The sequence below is a fragment of the Stegostoma tigrinum genome, chromosome 13 (assembly GCF_030684315.1).
Source record: "Stegostoma tigrinum isolate sSteTig4 chromosome 13, sSteTig4.hap1, whole genome shotgun sequence".
Lineage (NCBI taxonomy): Eukaryota > Metazoa > Chordata > Chondrichthyes > Orectolobiformes > Stegostomatidae > Stegostoma > Stegostoma tigrinum.
Genome location: NC_081366.1, coordinates 26,145,153 through 26,171,312, shown reverse-complemented (window position 1 = coordinate 26,171,312; position 26,160 = coordinate 26,145,153). Strand labels below are relative to the sequence as shown.

The window sequence follows — 26,160 nt, the reverse complement described above, 5'->3', positions numbered from 1 at the left end:
TCCACCCTTCGGTGGAATTTGCACATTCTCCCCATTTCTGCTGGGTGCTCTGACTTCCTCCTGCAGTCCAAAGATGTGCAAGTTAGACGGATTGGCCATGCTAAATTGCCCATAGTGTTCAGGGGTGTGTGGGTAAGGTGCATTAGCCATGGGAAATGCAGGATAGGGTAGGGGGGATGGATCTGGGTGGGGGTCCTCTTCGGATTGTTGGCATAGAATTGTTAGGCCGAATGGCCTGTTTCCAAACTGTGGGGAATCTGTGAGTTGAGTTAATTGTTATTTCATAGTATTCCTGTGAAATGCTTTGGAATGTGCATTAAAAGTTCTCTATTCGTGCAAGTTGTTGATTTATTTCAACTGGACTTACATCATTGCTTGATGTATTTCAGCATCAAACTATTAAATTACTTTTCAAATACTTTTCCTTAGAATGTTTTTATGTTGGTGTGGAAAAGTTCCTACTCATGGCTCCGTATTTCCTGAATAAAATTGTTTCCGTTAGGCGGAGAGACTAGGACCCGTCAGCACAGCCTTAGAATTAGAGGGGTTAAATTTAAAACAGAAATGAGGAGACATTTCTTCAGCCCAGAGAGTGGTGGGCCTGTGGAATTCATTGCCACGGAGCACAGTGGAGGCTGGGACGTGAAATGTCAAGGTAGAGATTGATAAATTCTTGACCTCTCAAGAAATTAAGGGCTATGGGGAGAGTGCAGGGAAGTGGAGTTGAAATACCAATCAGCCATGATTAAATGGTGGAGCGGACTCAATGGGCCAAATGGCCGTACTTCCACTGCTATATCTTATGGTCTTAAAATGAACATCAGGCCTTTGAAGTTTTTTAAGTTGATAATCATAGCACTCTATCCGTAACATAAGTGTGTCCACTGGATCGTAAGGAATAGGAACAGAATAGATCCTTTGGCCCCTCAAGCCTGCTGCATCATTCAATAGGATCACGGCTGATTCGACATCCCTCATGTCCACTTTCCCACTCTTTCCCTTTAACCCGTGTCTGCCATACTTCTGAGGAATCTGACTCAGTGTTAAATACACACAAGGGCTCTGGTTAACAACTCTCTGTGGTGAAGAGTTTCAAAGACTCATGACCGTCTGAGAGAAGAAATTCCTTATTATCTCAGTCTTAAACTGGTGCCCCCTTTATTGCAAGACTTATACCCTCTGGTTTGAGAGATAACAGGCAGCTTAACAAATAACAGAACAATGTCAGATAATGTACAGAATGGAAGATATTTAATACAGCTTGCCCACATTATTGATCATGTAGACTGATTTCTCCATTTGTAGACCAAATTAAATTTCTCATCCAGTTTTAATTCAAAATAATGATCTACCAGCAAAGATGTTAAATTACTACAAGACACTAAAATATTTGGAAGACCAATTGTATTTACTTTAAATGGAAGACTATGTTAAGCATTGATACTATGTTTAGCATTCTTGTAAATCCTCTGCCCTAAATGAGGTTTCCTTCCTTCCTTTGTTATTTCTTTCCTTGTATTTTTTTTTACAAAGAATAGAAATCTTTTCAGAGGTTACACAAATATGGCACAACCGAGGATTCGCCTTATTCACGTTCAAATATAACTGTTGTCTTTTATGTGAGTGAAGAGTGGCTGTATGAATCAAACTTGAATCTGTCTTTTTTAGGTTTTTGTTAACAGTTTTTTTTATTAGTATCAATAGGCAGCATATTGATTCAGAAATCCAAATATCAAGGCTTTTCCTCCTATTAGGAATTATAATCATGAATTCAGGACCATGATTTCTGTGAAAGGTCTGCAGGCTTATCCACTGTACCCGGTGTGGCTTTCTCTACATTGGGGAAACTAAGCAGAGGCTTGGGGATCGCAACAAACAACTGCACCTCCCAGTCGCGAACCATTTTAACTCCCCCTCTCATTCGTTAGACGATATATCCATCATGGGCCTCCTGCAGTGCCACAATGTTGCCACCCGAAGGTTGCAGGAACAGCAACTCATATTCCGCTTGGGAACCCTGCAGCCCAATAACATCAATGTGGACTTCACAAGCTTCAAAATCTCACCATCTCCCACTGCACCCCAAAATCAGCCCAACTCATCCCCTTCCCCCACTGCATCCCAAAACCAGCCCAGCTTGTCCCCGCCTCCTTAACCTGTTCTTCCTCTCACCTATCCCTTCCTCCCACCTCAAGCCGCACCTCCATTTCCTACCTACTAACCTCATCCTGCCTCCTTGACCTGTCCGTCCTCCCAGGACTGACCTATCCCCTCCCTACCTCTCCACCTATACTCTCCTCTCCACCTATCTTCTTTTCTCTCCATCTTCGGTCTGCCTCCCCCTCTCTCCCTATTTATTCCAGAACCCTCTCCCCAAATCCGTCTCTGATAGAGGGTCTAGGCCCGAAACGTCAGCTTTTGTGCTCCCGAGATGCTGCTTGGCCTGCTGCGTTCATCCAGCTTCACACTTTGTTAAATGCAACAGTTGTTTTTCAACTTTGATACATAAAGCATTTTACAGGATTGTTCAGCTGTCATTCAGTAAACTTGTAGCAGGATCATTAATTTTGAAACAAAGGGATACCTCTTTATCGATTATAGAATGATGCACAATCGGAAGCCAGTTAGCTCATTTTAGCCAACTGGTTCATTGAAACATCAAACTAGAATCTCATCTTTGTGCTTTCCCCTTTAAACTTCTCCTCAAGTATTTATCCAGCTCCCTTTGAAAGTGGTTTGCTGAATTACATACTTTTCAGGTCTCCTACTGCATGAAAAGCATGATCGTTCGGCCTTTTCTCCCTGCCAAATTATATTTCCCTCTAGTTGCCAACACTTGGCCACTGGCAATTTTTTGTGTTGTTATTTGATCCAAATTTTTTCATAAATTGAACATCTTTATCAAATCTCCTAATAATCTCGTCTTGAAGGGGAATGACTCTGTGTTCTCCAGGCCCTCCAAGTATCTGAAGATTCAGATCCTTGTATCAATCCAATATTCTCAATTGTGCAATCTCTAATGGTTTAGCATCTTTCCTAAAATAGTATTAAGAATAATCATCACTTTCACAACCACAGGCAGAGCTAACCAGCCAGAAGATTTAACCACAGGCATTTATGTAACAGCTTCCACAATTCGTGAAAAACTTCTTCAGTGAAATGCACTCATCAAGCTCAGAGCTACCACTAATACCTTCATATGATGCAAGTATACCATATAGTCTCCAAAAGCATAAAACCTTGAAGTACTTTGTGCTCTCAAATACTATTTTCCTCCATCTTCCACTACTCTTCTTCTCTCATTACAACTGTCTACACAAATAAATGTGCATTGGGAATCCCACACTAGATACTTAGAACTGCTTACTATTGGTTGAGGGGAAAATATTTCCAATGGCCCCTGAGATCATCAGGCTGTCTGAGTGAAAAACAACAATGCTTTTCAAGAAAGGAAACAGTGATTGCAAAAAGACTCAGAAAACCTTGATTAATTCAAAGGATTAATGATAAGTTTGCATTGATGTACACCTACAACAATGTCGAGATTGAAGTTTTTAGTGGTAACATGTTGATATAAACTGTAACAGAATAAGTTGTGAAAGTTAAATTATGAATCAAGTATATGTGCACAGATTTTTGCATTTTCTTTTACAGAAGCAATAAGAACAATAATTTAACTATCCAGTTGGTGGTACACTGTGGCTATGTAATATGGACAATCATTCCTAGTGAATAACAATAGATTCAACTACTATAAACTTATTGGCTGTTAGAATTTCTTCTTTCATTGATAGCTCCTCCACCTGCTGGGAATATCATTGTTAGTTCAATATCCCTGAAGGAAGTCGGCACTCCAACATCCATTTATGAATATGACACTAAGCAACACAGAATCAACTGTCATGGATCATATTATTAAACAGACAATACTGAGAATACAACTGAAATTCTAGGAAGATACAACAATTCTCTTGTAATCTATTCCTCAACATGAGTCAATACCATCAGTGATGTGATTAATGTTGTGCAGAATATTCCTGAACAGCCTTCTAGTCCCTGGGAAAACCGACTCAAAAATGATTAGGTGAAAGAGTTTATGAAGAAATTATTTTGATATGAAGAGCTCTACATTTAAGGAATACTCACATTCCTCCACTATATTGAAGTATGAATGCTTTAAATCATGACTAAGTATGCAATTAACTAATCAACTTGGTTCAGGTCCTACACTTTTCTTGTCCTAGTAATGAATTAATTTGAGCAATTTCACCTTGTAACACTCTGTACTTGTAATTATGAGTAAACTGTGACTAATTAGTGTCATTTCAGATTTATTTGAATTAGGGAAAGGTGGGGTTGATTAAATTCACTACAAATACACATCTGATATGCCAATAAAGGAAGGAGGCATGAACCCCACTTATAGGACAAATCTGCTACGACTTGCAATTGCCTCAAGTACAAACTGTATCACATAAAAGATACTGTCTCCCTTCCATTCCAGTATAGAAACCAAATTGTTCCTTTTCGTTGATAAACAATGCTTAGCAGAATGTACATAATTGGCATTCAGTACTAAAAAGGAACAAATTGTTTTTACAAATTATATTGCAATTTGTGTACTGGAAAGTGTTCAATAAATACATAGCAACAGGCTTTTTAAAAGTTATTTTTTGACATCACATTGATAGTGTGCAGATGTGAGAGCTATGCCTGAATGGCTTTTTTTTCTTAGACAAAACATAACCTATATCATCAATTAAAACAGATTGAAATGCAATTTTAATGCTTGCACATGGCCAGGTTCTACAGAAGAGCATATGGGTGGTTAAACATGCTTGCACAGCTTGTTGCTTCACAGAAGCTGTTACAAGTGAAATTGTTGTTCTCAGCAAGATGGAGTTATTCCAGTATAAATGCGTGGCCGGATGCTATTCAGTGTTAAACTAGCTTAGTTCAGGAAAAAGATTTCTCTTTAAAAGAACAATCCCAGTTTTGTCACTACAAATCTGAAAAAGTTTGATATTGTTGGAAAATGTTTCAAACCTCAAAACAAAATAGCATAGCAGTTAGGCTGTCAACACTAATAATAAGCCATTTACTTTTAAAAGTGCTCTAAATAGTTCATTAATCCAAAGCAATTTAACTCAGTTACAAACTGGTCAATCATTTAAGTCTCTCCAAGGCAGATACTGAGAATTTATGGGGCTGTCGTGTCACAGTGGGTGTGTCCCTACCTCTAGGTGGGAAGCCTGTGTTGATACCCTACTTGCTCCATCGGGCATGTAATAATATCCCAAAGAAGGTTGATAGAAAATAGCTATCCTTTCTTCTCCTTCTCTTGACACAGTGGTAAAGTTGCTATTTCTTTGAGGCAGGAATTCTGGATTCAAGACTCAGATGCTCCAGAAGCGTGTAATAACGCATCTGAACAGGTTGATAAAAAATATATAGAAATTTTCTAGCTTTGAAATGTGGAATAAACATTGTGTCTCAGGACCCCAGTAGTAAACACCCCACCTCTGGACCAGAAGGCCTGGGTTCAAGTTTTCCCTTTCCAGATGTGACACCACTGGGCTGGTAATCCAAAACACCAGGTGGCGTTCAGCAGACATTGTGTCAATTTGCACCACAGCAGATTGAATAAAGTCATTGTCAATTGTTTATAAAAATCTACTTCTTTTCTCCACAGTGCATTTGTGATGAATGATAGTGTTGCCACCTGAGTCAGTGACCTAGGTTCAAGTCCCACCTGCTCCATGGGTTTGTAATAAAATCTGCAAACAGTTTGATAAGAAAATAACTATCTTTTCTTTGTGTGTAACCTGAGGGGAACTGTTCGCAGGCACTTCAAACGTGCAGTACAAAAATCACAAATCAAGGCTAACAGCACCCTTGCTGTTTTCCAGCACTCGCCAGTATTCCATGATGCTGTTCTCCTTATATTAAGGTATATTGGGGTCATCTGTAGCTTTTCCCCCTCCATTAGAACTATTGATTAACCAAAGAGAGGTGTAGGGATAGCCACATACATCTGCATAATCACTAACTGATAATCTCCAGTTAAAGTGAACTTCTTAGAACTACCATATAGTTAGACATACAAATCCTCTTGGCTCCAGCTGTTGCTATCAGTAAAAATTAAATTGACGACTTAATGAGAGGGGGATGTGGAGGTCCTGAGCCAATGTCTAGAGTCAGGCCTGGAGTATGGAAATCATTTTGTGGTTAGGTTTCCAGGCACAAGGGTCAATGGAGAAAAGTGACCCTGATTCTGATTTTGATCATTTGGTATAAAACACTTAGAATGACAAGTTCGCTAAAGGTGGAGGAGAAAGAAAAGTGGGAAAGCCATTCATAGTAGCACTTTGGCATAAGCAACTTTCCTAAAGTAGCAAGAAGTATTATAAATATAAAAACAATATAAACAGATTTGAGTATATTTTTCCCTCTGTCCAGAGGCAGACATATATACAGGCAGAGAATAGAGGGCTACAGATCATGTGCAAGTAGATGGGATTTGGTTAGAATAGCATTACAATCCCAGTCATGTTATTTGTTGAGTAAATTTTTTGGGGTCAAGCTCGATGGATAAACTGGTCATGTTTAGCTTGATGTGCAAGTGCAGTAAACTTAGTAAACTAAATTAAGCAATGTAAAAGACATTTACTAGCACATTTAAAATATGTAGAGAAGCCTTTTCAATTGCTTAAATTGGTACATTGTCAGGTACAGTACTCAGACTAGGCAAGACCATGGCTCAAGTCTTGATTATACAAAGTTAACTAACATCACTTCATCCTCACCCATAACAATTTCTCTTTCAATTACTCCCACTTCCTACAGACAAAGAGGGTGGCCATGGGTACCAGCATGGACCCAAGCTATGCCTGCCTCTTTGTAGGTTACGTGGAACAATCCTCCTTCCTTAGCTACACTGGCCCTAAACCCCAAGTCTTCCTCTGTTACATCAATGACTGTATCGGCGCCACCTTGTGCTCCCACAGGGAGCTTGAACAGTTTATCCACTTCACCAACACCTTCCACCCCAACCTTAAATTTACCTGGGTCATCTCTGACACCTCGCTCTCCTTCCTGGACCTCTGTTTCCATCTCTGGCAACCACCTGGAAACTGATATCCGTTTCAAGCCCACTGGCTCCCACAGCTACCTAGAATACGCTTTCTCCCACCCACCTTCCTGCAAAAAAATGCCATCCCCTATTCCCAATTCCTTCGCTTCTGCTCCCAGGATGAGGCATTCCACTCCCAAACATCTCATCCTCGTTTCTTAAGGACCAAAGCTCCCGCTCCCCCAAGCCCCACCCCCAACACAGTGGTGAAGAATGCCTTCGACAGTGTTTCCCACATTTCCCATAACTCATCACTCACACCCTCTCCCCGCAATAGCAACCAAAACTGAATCCCCCTCGTCCTGACGTACCACCCCACCAACCTCCAGATTCAACGCTTTATCCTCCGACACTTGCATCATCCGCAATCCAACTCCACCACCAAAGACATTTCTCCCTCCCCACCCTTACCTGCTTTCTAGAGGGACCACTCTGTTACTCTCTGGTCCACTCCACACTCCCCACCAGCCCCTCCAACCCCATCCCAGGCCCTAAGATCTTCCATATCAAGCAGTTGTTCACCTGCATATCTGCTAATGTGGTATACTGTATCTGCTGTTCCAGATGTGGCCTCCTCGACATTGGGGAAACCAAGCGGAGGCTTGGGGACCACTTTGTGAACCTATGCTCGATTTGCAGCAACCAACTGCACCTCCCAGTCGCAGACCATTTCAACTCCCTCACCCACTCCTTAGAGGACATGTCCATTCTGGGCCTCCTGTAGTGCCCTGATGATGCAGCCAAAGGTTGCAGGAACAGCACCTCATATTTCATCTGGGAACCCTGCAGCCCAATGGTATCAATGTGGACTTCACAAGCTTCAAAATCTCCCCTTCCCCAACACCATCCCAAAACCAACCCAGCTTGTCCCCACCTCCCTAAACTGTTCTTCCTCCCACCTATCCCCTCCTTCCGCCTCAAGACCCACACCCATCTTCTACCTACTGACCTCATCCTACCCCCTTGACCTGTCCATCCTCCCTGGAGTGACCTATCTCCTCCCTACCTCCCCCACTACACTCACCTTTACTGGTTCCATCCCCACCTCTTTAAATTTGTCTGTCTCCTCTCCACCTATCTTCTCCTCTATCCATCTTCTGTCTGCCTCCCCCCACCCCACCGTTTATTTCAGAACCCGCTTCCCCTCCCCAATTTCTGGAGGGGGCGTCTGGGCCTGAAATGTCAGCCTTCCTGCTCCTCTGATGCTGCTTGGCCTGCTGTGTTCATCCAGCTCTACACCTCGTTACGTCTCTTCACTTCAGCAACTTTATGCCACAAACAATTTGCCTATTTCTCCAGGAATAAGAATAGAGCACAATCCTTGGATCTCTTCAGAAAAGCATGTATATAGATAATTTGTGCAAGATAGTACTGAACTTAGCTTTAAATGTTCCTACACTAAACATAGAACAACCCAACCCAGGAAAAGGCCTTTCAATCCACCATGTCTGCATTGACCACAATGCCATTACGAACATGTGTCTAACTGCCTCTTAAACAATGCTAATGCATCTGCTTTGGTGACCTCCTCTGGCAGAATATTCCTGGCACCTACCACCCTTTGTGTGAAAAGCTTTCTTTGCACATCTCCTTTAAAACTGTTCCCCCTCTCTTCTTAAACCTATAATCCGCTAGTATTTGACACTTCCAACCTGGGAAATAAAGACTCCAACACACCACTGGATGCATGCCTCTTATAACTATTTAGTTCTCAGGTTGCCGCAGTCTTCAACACCCCTTTGGCACCTTTTCCAAACCTCCACATCCTTTCAATAGTGTGGCAACCAGAACTGCACACAATACTCTAAATGTGGCCTAACTATTGTCCTTTCTGGCCACAACATGATTTGTCAACATTTTTTATTCAATACCTGGACTGATAAAAGGCAAGTATGCTGTATGCTTTTACCACCTTATCCACTGGTGTTCTGCTTTCAGGGAGCTGAGGACATGCACCCTACATTCCCTCAGTATATCACTGCTCCCAAGGTCCGGCCATTTATTGTATATTTTCTTGTATATACATACAGGAAACAAAGGTCCCTGCACTGATCCTTGTGGTACACCTCTGCACAACCACCTGTCTTGGAATGACGAACACAGTTTTGTCTATTTCAACTTACCAATTCACCGTGGATCCCACGTGACCTAATCTTCTTGATCAGCCTACCATGAGGAACCTTGTCAAATGCTTTACTAAAAGTCCAATGGACAACATCCACTGTGGTGACCTTAAATAAATAATCTTCATTACTTCCTTAAAAACCTCAAGCCTGTGAGACAAGACCTACCCTGCACAAAACCACACTGACTATCCCTCATGTTAGTTTCCAAATGCAGTAAATCTTATCCCTAATAATCTTCTCCAATAATTTCTCTACCACTGATGAAAGATTCACCAGCCTACAATTTCCTGGATTATCTCGGTTGCCCCAAAACAAAGGCAACAACACTATCTGTTCTCCTGTCTTCTTAGAACTTGTGTGGCGAAGGAAAATACAACGATCTCTGTCAAAGCCTCAGCAATCTCCTCACTTAGTATCCTGGGATAGATCCCATCATGCTCCTGTGGACTTATCTACCTTAAATGTTTCTAAAAAGACACCCAATATTTCCTCCTCAATGTTGACATACCCTAGAGTATCAACACACCCCTTTCTAATCTTAGTACCATCGATGTCCTTTTCCTTAATGACTACTGATGCAGAGTACTCATTAAAAAGGACTCTACAGGTCTATGAGGAAATTCCCTTTGTGCTTGCATCGACCTACTCTTTCAACAGCTACCATCTTGCTCCCAATATAGGTATGTTAACTACTTCACGGCCACATTTCAGTGTAATTAAGGACTCCTGAGAGAAGCATATACAAACAAAAATAGAGAAGTAAAAACACAAAGGCAAAGAATATAGTTCACGTTTATAGTTTTATTCTAGCAGTAATCACTAACAATTATGTAATTTCTTAGCAAAAGATGGAAGAAAACAATATTCTGTAACAAGCTGTAAAAGATTATTCAGAAGCTAGTTTTAAACTTGAACTAGGAATGCATGTAGATTACATCACAAATGTTGTAAAATACAAGAACACAGCATACAGTATAATTGCCATCTGAAATCATAAACGAGGAGTTGTTGCAAGAAACAGAACAAAACTCATGTCTCTAGTAACTGGTGGTAAATATAGTCACACACATGGAATTCAGTTACTTAATGCAAAATGACTATTCTGTACAAAGCTGGCAGAAAATCTGATGTTTTGGCATAGTGCAACAACTTTGCAAATTGAGTTACAGAATTTTTGACAAGCATTTGTAAACCTTGGCTCTATTTACACATCACTGCTGTGCAGACCAATTTCCTGCTAATAAAGGTTGAAGGAAAATGGTGCGTTAATTTAAAAATCAGCAAAATTTTGGGAAATTGTTAACATATTGAAAATTAGTCAGACTGTCTTCTTGACCAAAAATGTTATAAATCACCCAGATTTACATGATTTTGACAAAATACAGAAAAATGTATTGAAACTAAATTATCAATTTTTCTTTCCCAAGGTGCATACTTTTTTGTGTGCTGTATGTATGCAGGAGAATTGTTCATATCTCTGCATACAGCCAGCTAGTTGGCTATGAACTACGTCCTTTCAAATCCTGTCAGCAATATGTTTAAAAAAAAGTATTGAAAATTCTACCTTTTAGATGCTGGAATGGAGTTCCAGGAATGGTTAATTTCCCCAAATTTTAGTTTTATTCTAGCAGTCATCACTAACAATTATGTAATTTCTTAGCAAAAGATGCGAGAAAACAATATTCTGTAACCAAGTATATTAACAGATTTGATTCCAGACTAAAGCATTAATTCAGTCAATGGTACTAACTGCTTGTGCAAGTCAAATCTAATAAGATCCTACTTGAGTGGAAAACCTTGATTTTTAAAGGAGCCATCACTTTAAAAGTCAGAGATGCATACTAAATATCTCATGTTGAAAGAAAGGAGATAATTGATTTGTCGTTTAAAGTAATCTTTTGTCTGGAATACTGTCAACACGTGATTTATATCGTCCATCACACTGACTTCACTTTCTCTCATCCATTGATCTAGTGTACATTTTAACACTTTTAAGAGCTTATTTTATTCATCTTTAGCAGGGAGAAATATAATGCAGAATGCTGCTAATGTCTTAAGTGCTAATCCAGCAGAGGGAATCTGACAGCATTCAGATGAACTTGTACTTTGCTGGCCAGCCTGTAACTACATTCTTTACTAACATACATCTGTCTATAATGCTGGCAGGCAGTTAACTGGAGGGGGCATACAACATGCTGATATTATACAAATATATTGCAACTCGTTTCGTAAAAACACCGGAATTATTATGCCTAAACTAAAATGGTTTACAACCATCAAATGCATCACTTAGTTCCACAAGACTATCAGAGGCACTTTTAATAAAAAAAACCTTTCAACCCTAGTTCCACTCTTGCGCAAAAAAAGTGATAGGCAGCAAATAAAGCTTACAATAATTACAGTCCGTCAGTCAGTCTGTCTGTCTATAAAAATCCTGTGTTAAAGCAGCAGAAGTTTCTCTTAAGGCCAAGCTTTTAATGACTGGCACATTATATTTCAGGAGTTTGCTATGCATACACCTAATTAAGCTAGTCTCCAGAGCATCCAGTAGGAAAGCATATTCAATTCTTCTGAGAAGTTTTTCCCCCTCAAAACTACTACTACAAATGGGGCAAAGGAGCCCCTAAGCTCTTGAATTTTCTATAACAGTAAAACAAAAATACGCTGTATGAAGTGTGAGCAATAAGATTGTGGTTAGTGCATTGGAATGCCAATGAAGCAAAGTCAAGTCACTCTAAGTACTTGGGATGAGCCAGCATGGAGATTATGCCAATGCTGTTCTCACCACAGAAGACCTAGTTACGAAAACCAAATCAGGATAAAATAATAGATCATAACGCCACAGCCTGGGACCTAGTGGGGGAAGACATTCAATATAGCAGTCCCAGTAGCAACAAATTCTGATTCCTCTGGTTTATAGTGCTGTATTTTCAAGGGGCTGGCTGGGGAGCAGGTGATGGAAGGGAAAAATAAAAGGAAACAGTGTTGAAGCACGGCTACCATCTTCTTCGGCTCCTAGGGCCAGGTTAGCAATTCTCACTTCAGAGATACCAGAGCCACCAATTGGGACCCAAGTCTGCCACCCGGCCAATTAGCTATTTTCCACTGGAACTTGGTACCATGAGCAAAACAACAACAAACAACAACTCAGGTTGTACACAGGATGAGGCCTCAAAATTAATCTGGATGTCAGTTTACCAGCCTATGTTTAAAAAGTCACGGCATTGTATTTTCAATAAAGTAGCAGCAAACACAAGCCACAAACCTTACAACTTTCATTCATATCAGCGTTTAGTACATAAACATCATGGGCTGAATCTTATTTTGTTTTGGCTAAACAATTGCAAATGAAATGAATCAAGTTTTTTTGGGGGCATATTGCTTACGTATCTTACCAAACGATACTTCAACTACTTAGCCCAGGCTAGGCATGTCACACTGAAAATTCTATTCCAATCTTACCACATATTGTACTAGAACAACTTGCCACTCACATTTGAAACACTGACATTTCTTGAACCTGTGCCACCTCTAAAAGACTACTGTGCACTTGGACAAGCTTTGGCAATCTGGCATTGCCTGTCACAGATTGGATAATAGCACAGCAATCACAAAGCTCATGGACCACAGCCAGCACTCTTAACACTGCTTCATATACAAACCAAACCTCTCGCCCTCACCACAATTTAAACACTGCACTATCCAATTTACTTGTCTTTAGCTATATTCCTTCTAAATACTCTTGCTAAGTCATCATTACTCTGTCCCAAAATGTCCACTGGGCAGCTGTCTCTTCTCAAAGTCCAGTGGGAGGAAATCAATACCAGTAATCTTTGGAAAATTACATATAAATGAACACAGCTGAAACCAATAGAGGCTGCAGTTTGCCCCCACAAATGATCATTACTTTGATTATTATGCCAGCATTTAGTCAGCAAAGACTGTTTTGTATTTCATGACCTTCAGCACCCAGCTTCTAGCTACTAAAAATTCATGTCAAATCGGGTCCTGCCAGGCTTGTAGCTGAGCTTAGTCATGCACAACATCATATTCTTCCAACTCCACAACCTCATTTTTCTCCTTCGGAAATTGCTCCCATTCCCCTGGTTCAGCATCGATCACATTGCATTGCTTCCTGATTCCACAGTGCAGAACACAAAACCAAGATAATGTGGTACACCACCCTGATGACACTGAAGGGCGCTCCACAGAATGATGCAAACAGCAGAACTGCACCTTCAGCCTTATCATTCAAGATCTATAACATGAAATAAAGACATTTCGGTCAATTGAATCCCCAGGTTTAAAAAACCTAACTATTCTATACTTTTTCTTAAAAACAGCACTTGGCCATTAGCCTCATATGCCCAGGTAGGCAGTGAGTGAGTGAGCACTGAGATAACAACTGTGTGACCCAAGATGCAGCCTGCTCCATTCTGTAAGCTTGCTGCCTATCTCTGTGCACAAAGTGTTCCCACTGTAGGCTTTCAATGCTAGTTGTCAGTTGATCCTGCAATGAGTGCCTGTGCTTCCGAGGCAGTCTGCAAGTTGATCGGAGAGATGGCATGATGGCTGTGAGGGGTTGGCAAATGTCAGATGGCAATGTCCACAGATTAGGATTGTGGGTAATTGCTGCCTGTGCTCCTGCCCTGAGATGCCATTCATTGCTAAGCAACACAGAAGCTGGTCACTGCCAGTGGTAAGATGAAGTAGACAGTGCCCGTTCAGATCTCCATGTTGAGAATTTGTTGTGTCCAGCTTGCGTGGCATGTTGGTAACATAGGAAGTGGAATATTAATGAAGTGAGATACAGCATTAATAAGTCATTTAACAAGCTAATTCCCCTCAAATCACCATTGCTTGGTGAAAAACTTGTTACACTACTTGGCAAATGCAAGAGGATACGAGTTGCTCCCGATGTCAAGACAGGCCTTGCTAGACTTTGTCAAAATCTGCCAGAAACATTACCAAAGCCTAATTGCTCAGGCACCTATAAGATTCAGTCCCACATGTTTTCTCCAGGTACTTTCATTATTTCAGCTCTACTTCTCTGCAACAAAATAAGTAACCAAGAGAAACATGGTTGAAAGTAGGGTACTTTAATACAAAAGCTCTCAAGCCAATTCAAAAGAAACCAGCTGGAAATTGTCACTGAAACGTGTAGAGACTATGGAATATACGAAGTCACTGATTTTCCAAAGCACGGACTTTATTTTCCATCTCTAATCACACTCATTCGCTTTCTCCTTCCACTACCTACATACATTCAAGCACAACACCAGACAATATTAAATATCATGCAAGCAATAGATGAATTAAGCAGCTAACATTTTAGTTGATGTCCCTTTAAGAGCTAGGTCTCAGTACAAATTTGCATACCCCACAATCACTGCTCAAAAGGCATTTGGATGGTTTTGCATAGCAATTTTTAGCAGGGAATCCAAATGAACCATTAAAACACAAAGAAAAGCAAGTAAAAGATTAGGCACTGATGAGGATTAGTAGTTTCTCAACAGATTTCAGAATCATGGATGAAGTAAAGAACAGTAAAAAAGTTATAATGAAGTCAGTCAGAAAGCTATGTGCTGCAGATCATCACTGCAGTCCAATGGAAACCTTTTCTCCATAAATTTATTTTTCTGTGGCATTTATGTTGTCATTTATCTTGTGACAAACTTCCCTTCCTCATGGTCTGATATAAACAGAAAAAAGGAAAAAAATTCCAAAACTATAGAAATTTATTTTAGAAATGAATTCAAAAAGCATTGGCCTAAAATACAATCTTGAGTCCCTTAAAGGTTTGGCTTTTACCTGCAGCGAAAAGTACTTCCAGCCAAACATCAGGAAAATGAGGCAATTAAAATGCCCTTGTTGACAATACAGCATGTGTAAGAAATGAGGCATTCACTTGAAATGAGCTGCTGCAAATTATTCAGGCCCAAATGGAAATTACTAACAGAACTTCCAGCAGGGAACAGGCTATACTGTTCAGCAGCAATATTCCTGGTCATGCCCATCTCATTCCGCCTGGTGATGGCAATTTCCTTGATTCAATTTTTAATATACACAATGTAAAACTTTCTACACTACCTTAATTGGCAGAAAGTCAATCTCAATTTAGTTCCTACTTGCTGCCTACTTCAACGCTATTCTTTTTGTGCTTTATTAAATATTCTCAGCACGACAAGAATCTAACTAGGATCCCACTGCATATCACTTGGTCAACTGGTGGGTTGGATATTAAAACACAAAGTGATTAGGTTTAAGTCAACTAGTTGGGTACACAGAGACAATGAACAATGCTCTTCACCACCGCACCACCAGCCACAGCCCTCATCCCCACCTCCTTGCTGAAAAATCAGGTAAAAACCATTTAGTGTATCACAACATACACAGTTAGTTAAACAAGAAACAAAAAGTCCAATATTAAGGCTAAAACTATCCATATTAAGTTTCAATAAAGTACAATATGAAATTTAGTTCCTGTGCAATCCAATTGAACAAAAGAAATACATCAGACAATTGTTATGTGAAAAATCAATATGATTAGTTCCTTGATGTAAGCAGTGCTCATCAGAAAGAATGCAGCCCATTGTAGATGTTTGTCTAAAACACTACAGTCATCAAAAAAAGCAAACTATATCTGCTTTCTTCTACCTCATTACCAGAATTTATTTCACTTATATTCTAGCCATAACGAACACACCACCAGATCTTGCAGATATATTAATAAACATTTTCCTGTATATGTTTGCTTCAAAATAACCAAACATTTCTGCCTAGATATGGGAATACAGCCATGTGAAAGGTATTATTCAGTAACACTTCTGAAAAAACAAAAGCTACAACTTTAAAGAACATTCTGTGCCATAAATTTGGTCTGAGCTTTTGGCTTAAACTGAATGAAAACAACAGATCTGACCAAATGCTCATTTTACAGAAGCAGAATTTTGCCTAAAAAAAAAAGATATTGAATTCAGAGAAAAACACAAGCTCCCAAATTCAGTTCCTAAAGCAAGAGTGGCACAATGCTACTTCATTCCAGATTAAGGAAAGGAAAAATCAGCCAATAATTATTGCTCTTGTTACAATAAAGCAACTTCACTGCTGGAAAGTGCTAGCATAGATCTTGGACCGGTTTCAGGCTTGGCCACAAGGTCTTCTCCAACAAAGACATATTATACCATAATTTTAAGTCAGGCATAAGGAATGGACATTGCTGGATGATGTATCAGAGCAGGATTGCTCCCGGCAGTGCAGCAGCAGAGGACAACCAAGGACTGAAGGGAGTCGGGTAAATAGAATTCACAAAATAAAAAGATACATGATCAAGTTACTTGATTTCAGACTGGTAATCTTTGCAAATGTGTTCAACACTGGAAAAGCTCAGCAGGTCTGGCAGCATCTGAGAAGAAAAATCAGAGTTAACGTTTTGGGTGGTGTAGCACTTCCCTGGATCTAGGTTTTAGGAAGGGTTACTCGACCCAAAACGTTAACTCTGATTTCTCTCCACAGATGCCAACAGACCTGCTGAGCAAATCCAGAATTTCCTGTTTGTTTCTGACTTATGATATTTGCAGTTCTTTCAGTTTTTATTTTTTTCAATACCACTATTCATTTGAAGTCTTTTGCTAAAGATTTATGATGCAGCCTAATTTGAAACAAGTAACAAATAATCAGTTCTGCACGTGTGGCTTTTCTGCTTCTAGGTATGGCTCGGATACCGACTGAAATTTAAGTTATGGCACGCAGTCTCATTCAGAATTCAGATCTCAAAAAGGAAAAAAAAACACAAAACTTTTTAAATTCTTTTTAAATATAAAAAATCCAGAAGGCACATGTTTAAAGCTTATACTCTGGAATTGGGATACACAGCTACAACTTCATATCCCTCTGGAGGCTGCACTCTTGCTTTTGCATGGGTCTCACAGTATAGTTGCTCTTCGATGAAGAAGTAGCCTTTCTGCTTCAGGTTTAATCCACAATCAGAACACATGAAACATGCTGGGTGGTACAACTTCTCTCGTGCCTTAACAACAGCACCACTGGAAAGAACAAAAGGAAAATGTCAAAGAGGGAGAGTTAAAGGAGAAATGATTCAGAAGAATAAACCAACATTTTCCTTGTTTTGTGGAATAAGCTAGAAAAGCCAAAATTAAACCAAATACAAGGTATATTTGTTTCACATTTCTGTTAGTGAACGTAGTCAACATCAAGTTGAAACATTCAAACGTGTTCTGACAGAACCTGATGTTGCAGTGCTTTCAGTCAGAAAAAAGATAAAAAACTTAATCAAATATTGGGTGAAAAGGGCTTAAAACGCTACCGTTTGAGATCACAGAAGTAAACAAGAGCTTTTCAAACATTTCAAATCAAGCCGACAGCTTTGATCTGGATGATGTCAAGGTTTTTGAGTGTTGTCAGAGCTGCACTCCAGAAGCAGAATTAGGCTATACTATCATGGCTGATTTGTTTCTCAACTCCATTCTCCTGCCTTCTCCCTGTAATTGTTGAACCCCTTACCAATCAAGAACCTCACTCTGTCTTAAATACACACAATGGCTTGGCCTCCAGATTTCTGTGGCAATGAATCAGTGGAGCTCATCGCTCTCATCTCAGTTCCAAAGGATCATCTCTTCATTCTGAGGCTGTGCCCTGAAGTTTTAGTCACTTACAAGTGGAAACATCTCCATGTCCACTCTATCCAGGCTATTCAGTATTCTGAAAGTTTCAATGAGAATCTCCCCATATCCTTCTGAACTCCATTGGATGCTGACTCAGAGTCCTCAATCACTCATGTGGCAAACCCTCCATCACTCGGATCATTCCTGTAAACCTCCTTTGAAATCCCTAAGGCCAGCACCCCTTTCCTTAGATACTTGTCCAAAAAACTGCTCACAATATTCCAAATGTGGTCTGACCACAGCCTTGTACAGCCTCAGCAGTATATCTCTGCGTTGGTGTTTCAAGAGAGTTAGAATACACATACGAACATTGCATTTGCCTTCCTAACTGTCTAGTGAGCCAGCACGTTAATCTCGAGAGAGAATTCTGAACTATGACTCTATTCTTCCTACCAAAATGCACGACTATATTAATATCCCACATCAATCCCAAAATGTTGGCAAGAGCAGTGAGAAAATAAGTATTTCATCACAACGCTCTGTGCGAAAATCAAACAGCTGCTCTCCATCATTGTTGTAGAGCCACAGCATTTTAATAACATTGAAAGAGGCCATTTGGCCTAACAGGTTTGGCTAGTCATCAAACATCTATCCATTTGTGTCTCATTTTCCTGCACTTGGAACATAGCCTTATTTGCGATGACATTTCAACAGCTCATCTAAATTGTTAAGAAAGGTCTTGATCATTCCCACCTCCAAACTTTTAAAGGAGCACCTTCCAAATACTCAACCTGCACAAAATTCCCTCTAAACCTCTTGTGCCTTACTTTAAAACTGTGTTCCCTGATTGTTGACCACTAAGAGGGTAGGTTTCTCCTGTTCTACCTTGTCTATACCCCTCAACCTTCTCTGCTCTAAAGAAAACAGACCCAGCCAACTAGTCTCTCCTGATACGCGAATTGAACCAGCCCAGGCAGCAACCTGGTGAATCTCCCCTTCACGGTCTCTATTACAATCAGTGATCCCATAGTGTGGTGACCAGAACTACTCCAGCTGGAACAAACTAAAGTTATATACGGCTCCATAATACCCTACCTGCTCTTGACTAATAATGGCAAAGCATACCACATAGCCAAATTAACATTTTCTAGTAGGGGTTGAACTGAATTGCAGCAACCAAGCTTCCATTCATAAAACGTCTGGGTTTACACACTTGCAGAGTATCAATAATGAGAACCACTGCAGCCAAACCTATACTCATTTGTCATCCCCACGAGTTGCAGTTGAGTTCAGGAACTCAAAAGCTAGCTTTTCTTTAAAAGTCCAGTTTAGCATCATGTGACTAAGTTCAGCCAAATTAGCACACACCAAACTTAAATGTACGACTGAAGCTCTTCATACTTACACTATGCCAGTCTCACATCTAGTGCACTGAGGTAACTTTTGTAGTGTGGGTGCAGAACTGTTGAACTTTGTTACTGGAGATTTTACACTTTTGGTGATAGCTGGCCTTTCACTTTTCTCACCTACAAGAAATTTTACAGGAACATATTTAGAACTGAACTGAGGTATGGATTTTACATGCTGAGTTATGAGTTACAGTTCAAAAAGTGTACACATATCAAAATGGTAGCCCAAAAGTGGCCAGGTCCCAATTATGCACTCCATGTTTAAACCGTAGGGTCTATTTGGTTAAAGCATGATTTTCTATTAAGTAGATAATTTACATATTGATAACAATTTATCACAAGATGGTCACAATCACTTTCAATTAGCAACTTCAGCAATGCAGCAGAAAATATAAAATCTACTGCAAAGCTGTAAAAATCATTAAGGAGTTCCAGTAATGTTCTGAAGTCATCATAATTACAATTTGGAGTTTTAAAAACACGGCTTGAAACATTGGTTGGGAAATTGAGATCCCTTTTGGCTACATGTCAACCACAAAGGACTGACAGAATTGACAGAGGTTTCCTATGGGGGAGGGTCAATGGAATCAAACACCTTTCAGGCAACTTAAAGTGGCCACCAGTAGGACTTTTCTGTGAATGAAGACACCACAGCAGTAGTACCACTAGCTTAGAGCTATTGGCAAATAGGAGGCCAGCAACTCTTCATTCCACAAACACCAGTGAAATCAATGGCTTCTAGTCGCAATGCACCATGTCTGACAGATGGGGATCCATCAGGATCCCAGGTTCATCGGGCACACTAGGCCAAAGGGTAAGTAAGGTGATGGGGAGCGGGGGTGGGGGGAAGGATGTGGGAAAGCAATGAACAACAGTCATGAGGTGGATGATAAGTCACCAGGCACAGCAGCGTGTGGCTTTCAGAGGTTCATGGTCCACTCTCCTGCACGGTGACAGCTGTGTCAATTTGGCACAGTTCCTTATCACAAAGGATCACTAACGGTCCAGAAGGTCAATGGCAATCCTGCCTTCCAAAAGGTACAGGATGGCATGCTACTCTTACACAATTTCTAAGCAACCATTCAGTTGCATGGGTGCCAGTTTAATGAGTGACACTGGCTCATTTAGGAACCTAATTAACCCCACAAGCTGGTACTCAGGAATCCCATGATAGTTCTCTCATGGGCATTTTTGGCCACTGCAACTGGCTGCATTCAATTTAGAACTTTCAACTCTACACCAAACAAAGCTGATTTCCAAATAACACAAAAAAGCCCAGGAGAGCTCTAGGTGATCTCTAACAAAAAAACTTTGCCACCCTTGCTATGAACTTCTTTGATGGGGATTCTATGACTGTAGCTGGAGTGATGTCATCAAGTTGCCCAAACAGCCAATCACATTAAAAAGTAAACAAAGATAGCAAGAACTGTCGATGCTGGAGTCAGAGACAACACAGAATGGAGCTGGAGGAACCCAGCAGGCCAGGCAGTAAATTGATACTTCCTGACCTGCTGAGTTCCTCCCGCTCCATACTGTGTTGTCTCAAAAGTAAACCCAAGGCAGCCAACCAAAAAGAAAACCACTAAAAAAATCAAGTGGTTTCAAACAAAAATTTCACATAGCAAGGTAAAGATTGGGATGCTTCCAGTGAAGGTAGAAACTGAAATATAATGAAAACCTTATGAAATAAAATTTCAGAATTTTGTAATCAGATTTCAAGTAATTTCAGGGACAAATCTGTTCTTCAGCAAAACTTGCAATTCTGAAAGCCATTGAAAACAGTTATTCATTCACGAGATGAGGGTGTCGCTAGCCACACTACCATTTATTGCCCATACCCAAATGCCCAGAGGGCAATTCAGAGTCAACTACATTGCCGTGGGTTTGGAGTCACATGTAGGCCATACCAGGTAAGGATGGCAGTTTCCTTCCCTAAAGTGCATTAGTGAACCAGATGGGTTTTGTTTGGACAATCGACAATGGATTCTTCATCATCATCATTAGACTCTTGATTCCAGATTCTCTTTCTTGAACTCAGACTCCACCACCTGCCATGGTAGGATTTGAACTCAGGTCTCCAGAAAATTAGCTGAGTTTTTGGATTATTGGTCTAGCGATGATACTACTATGTCATTGTCCCACTGTCTGTTTGAAGGTGTATGGCTTTATAAGGTTTCCATCTGGAGGGGTGCAGGGTTTAGCAAGGGAGGTCTGCTCAATACATCATGTGACAGCGAGGTGAAGGATAGAGTTATGCATTTGCTTGTACTAGATTCTGAAGAGAGCCCAATTTCATAAGATGAATGACAGTGAAAACTGATACTTCACCATAAAAACACCCCGCCAAATCAAGGTAATGAGTTTTATTAGCTCATGATGTTGTGGTCAAAGGAACTACGGAAGTGATCACCTGGCTAGTGGACCAGAATTATGACTTGTTAAAAACAATTAAATACAAAAGAACAAAAAGTACATTCTTGAATAATAAAAAGTTCTCACATTAAATAGTAAGGACCAGTGAAGCAATGAAGAGTCAGTTGCTTTCAACAAACTGTGCAGAGTTTACAATTGCATGTGTTCAACAACTTAGACAGCAACATTTATTCCCACTTTTGGTCATTTGAAAGGCTCAAAAAAAAAAGGTGGTGAAAGATCCTCACTGCTGCTCTCTGAAAATTGGCTGTGACCAGGTTTCCAGATCAATTATAGTAAGATACTTTTCATTCATTTGCACCTTTCTAAGTGCGTTGTTGGGCTAATTTAGTGAGTGCAACTTGGAGGAGGTCAGGAATATTTGATGCACATACAGCTGCCAATGGATAGGTGACAGCAGCAACGGGGACGTGATTGATTGGGGAGGGGGGGGGGTGTGGTGGGGAGACAGTGTGGGCTCAAACTGTTTTCTCTTAATTCCTTCAGCCATGTCAAGAGAAATACCCATAGGAGTGGGACCAGGTTAATGAGAGGGATGGCTTGGGAAGGATGACGTGAGAATCAGGATTAAGGAAGCAATATTGTAATAAAAGTTACTGCATGTGTCCATGTATCTCAGTTAGTTGTTAGGTCAGTTTATTTACTGACTTGCGTACCTAGCTATCTGAAATTTGAAATACATTTTTAAAGACCAACGTACAGAATTTTGAATGTTTAACGAGCTAGCAAAAAGCAATTTCATTACAAGATACAAAGGCCTATCCTTCATTCATTTACTAAGCATTACCTGTCTGCTCTGCTTCCAGCAGGCCCTGTAGTATTTTGAAAGATCCAGACTGTTTAGGTTCTGAAGCTGGCTCCTCACCATCCTGAAGCATCTTATAAACATCTGATTCAGTGTCAACCTCATTCCACAGCTTTGGTGATAACTTTGGTGGATCAGTGCTGTTTGGAAACACAAACCTTTGGCATTAAATATGGAGAGATCAATTAAAACAACGGGCAGCAAAGTGGCTCAGTGGTTAGCACTGCAGCCTCACAGCACCAGGGACCCAGGTTCAATTCTAGCCTCGGGCAACTGTCTGTGTGGAGTTTGCCCATTCTCCCTGTATCTGCGTGGGTTTCCTCTGGGTGCTCCGGTTTCCTCCCATAGTCCAAAGATGTGCAGGTTAGGCGGGTCGGCCATACTAAATTGCCCATTGTGTTCAGGGGTGTGTGGGTTATAGGGGAATGGGTCTGGGTGGGATGCTTCAAAAAGGCAGTGTGGACTTGTTGGGCCGAAGGGCCTGTTTTCACACTGTAGGGAATCTAGTCAAACTGGATTTTGAGGTCAGATTTTTAAAATTAGATTGAAAATGAACCAAAATTATTTTCCATTTTACAATTCTGAAAAAAAAATGATAACCAATATGAAACAATGGCACTCTTGTACAGGAATGTGCAGATTTTTCTGTAAATCTGCTCATCCAATTCTGTTACATTTCAGCGTCTGCTGTATCGCTGAAACCATTAGAGACTCATTAGCGAAGAGATTGACATAAGACGAATCCCTCACCAAATACGTAACAGAGACACCCAGGTGGTTAGAAAACAGCGAATAAGCCAGGCAGTCAATGAAGAGACAGTCTAAAGAGGAATTAAAATCTACGAATACTGGAAATATAAAAAAGGAAATGAATCCACAATTTTGGAGATAGCAACAGTGTTAAGTGTTTCAGATTGACGACTTCCCATTAGAAATACAAAATCAGAAATTTAATTGTTTTTAAACAAAAACCAGGCAGAAATGTTGGGAGGGGGCAGAAATACAAATGGGAAACCTGCGATAGGGTACAGAAGCAAGAGAAATTACATAATACGAATGGAAGTACGAGGGGAAAAGGGATGGTGATTGGGCAATTGTTGAACAAATGCAGGCTCACGCAGGTGCAAGAGCTATAGTAGAAATCAGTACTCCAGCGCACACCATGATCACCATTTCTGTTCTTGGGCAACTAAACCTGCTGAAATCCAAAATGATGAAGATGCGAGGTTGTAATGGACTTAAAAGAAGCGGTGTCATTCTTTCAGCTTGTGTTGAGCTTAAATAAAATAAGAGGGTCAATGAGATCAGAATGGGATGGATAATTAAAGAAAATAAATCAATCAAGTTCAGGCTCATCCACACGTACTCAAGGCTTTGCTGAGCAAATCCAGTCACTTGATGTGTGTTTGGCTGCCTCAGTGCACAGGAGACTGATTCAAAACAGCAAATACAGTACATGAAACTGGAAAGATTGGTACCGGAGCATGCCATTTAGCCCATGGGTGGTTTCATGTTTTGAGACCAGTCACAGAGGTAGAGCTAAAAGAGAGAAGGGATTTTAGTTTGGCAGGGGATTGGTGGGGGGGGTGGGGGGGGGGGGTGTCAGGTTCTCATCAATAAAGATCTTCACAGATCATTACTTATCTGTGCACAGGTAAAATGCCCACTTTTATTGGTTGGAAACTCTGCTGTGGTGTTCAGAGTTGCAATCTCTAGGCTGTATACTTAACAGGCACCTAGACAGGGCTTGATTCTCTAAAACCACTCAAATCTCTGCTCATTATCCCCATCCTTTCCTGGAGTTGTCAGAGACCAAGCAAAAAGTAGAAATGCATTTTAGCAAAGCTTCCCTTAAAGTTCTCCTGAAGTTTGCCGAGGAGGAGGGAAGTTCTTTTTCCTCGGAGGCACCCAGAAGGCCACCCCGACAGGCAAAGGCAGCCTAGACTAGACAGGGGTGCCTGTGGATGTCACTGCTGAAAACACTGAACCACCTTTCACTCGGAAATCTTTTAACAATAACTGGCATGTGGTTCAGCTTGAAAAGAGGCATCAGGGATCTTCTACTGACTCTTCAGCTGGTGCCGAGACACCCAATGCCATTAAATTTCACCGAAAGAGAAAAAAAGTGTACACTTGCAATTTTGATCATCTCCAAAAATTAGTACGAGCTCAGCTCATTAAAGGAATTGTAATAAAATCCAATGAATTATTTAAAGAAAAAACAAACAAACAAAAACAAGTCAGATAGGCTGAGATTTTCTTTTTAATTTGAAAAACTGGTGCATAGGAGTTTGATGCATGACCTTATAGAGATTTATAAAGTCAAGAGGGGCATAGCAAAGATCTATTCCCTATGGTGGGGGGGGGAAGTTCAGATCCAACAGGCGTGTTTTTAAATGGGAGAGGGGAAAGTTTTCGAAAAAAAGGATGAGGCAGCTTTTTAAAAATATTATACAGTGGTTTGTGTGTAGATCGAATTGCCAGATGAAGTGATGGATGCAGATACAGTTACAGCATTTGGATAAGTACATGAATAGGGAAGGCTTGGAGGAATTTGGGCCAAATGCAGGGAAATGGGGTTCATTTAGTTTGGGAACATGGTCAGTGACAACTAGTTGGACTGAAGGGCTATATGACTTGTCAATGTATTAAGGTGACCTCAGACATTTGCTGATTTCTGTGAAGGTGCAATAAAATGCTGATTTTTGACCTTGTTGGCAAGGGCGTAAGGGATGAGTGGTGCAAACTGGCCAGATTTCTCCCACAAGTGAATCCTTGCTGCAAAGTGTATACATGTTAAATGTTGGGAGGGGACAGGGCCAACCTAAAATGTTACCAGTGATTGAGCAGCTTGCCACCATTCTACAACTGAACTCACATGGAGAGGTAATAGAGGGTTACCAAAGAACTGAACAATAAGTCCTTTGTTCAGGATATGATGGAAAGCTGGCAGAAGAATGGCTAGAATTAGCAGGGCAAACAGTTTTATTTACCTGTGGTTCATATGATATAAAAAGGAATGGATGAGAAAGAGCCAAGGGCAGAATTTGTATAAACTCACTTACAACTATCAAGTTGTTAAATCGTAAGACAATATTCAAAATCACTTTTATTTGGATTTCTACGTGACCACAGAACCTCCAGAGAGAGTGTGGAAGCAGCACATTTGGCCCAATAGGTCCACAATGACCCTCCAAAGAGCACCCCAACCTGACTCAACCCTCTATCTAGCTCTGTAACCCTGTATTTCCCATTCACTTTCTCCACGTGTCTGTGTGGTTTTCCTCTGGGGTGCTCCGGCTTCCTCCCTCCGTCCAAAAGATGTGTCAGTTAGGTGGATTGGTCGTGCTAAGTTACCCATAGTGTTCAGGGATATGCAGACAATCGTGTAAGGATGGAATTGAACTTCCCTGACACTGAGATCCTGCAGTGCCATTCACTGAGCCACCATGCCATCCTTATCTATGAAATCTACTTTAAATTTACAGAAATGATAGAATTAGTCCAACAAAATGGAAAACGTTGAGCATCTGCTGGCCATCAATTATCAGGAGAAAATGACGACATCGGGCACATTGTCCTCTGCTCAAGAATCAGAAACCGCTTCAGGGAAAATCATTCCAACAAAACA

The 26,160-nt window shown here is 40.6% G+C and overlaps 1 protein-coding gene and 1 long non-coding RNA gene across 3 annotated transcripts in view; one reads left to right on the top strand and one right to left on the bottom strand.

The window, feature by feature from the left end:
• LOC132210465 (uncharacterized) overlaps positions 1–26,160 on the top strand; it is a 152,974-nt gene that overhangs the window by 120,505 nt on the left and 6,309 nt on the right. The window lies entirely within an intron of this gene.
• The window catches only part of LOC125458168 (PDZ and LIM domain protein 4-like), a 116,331-nt gene continuing 100,223 nt past the window's right edge, over positions 10,053–26,160 (bottom strand). Inside the window, exons 5-7 of the mRNA XM_048543133.2 lie at positions 22,512–22,669; positions 19,288–19,408; positions 10,053–17,303 (exon numbers count right to left, since the gene is read on the bottom strand). Coding sequence (XP_048399090.1) covers positions 17,108–17,303; positions 19,288–19,408; positions 22,512–22,669 — 475 coding nt within the window. The 3' untranslated portion in view covers positions 10,053–17,107. The remainder of the gene's footprint in view (positions 17,304–19,287; positions 19,409–22,511; positions 22,670–26,160) is intronic.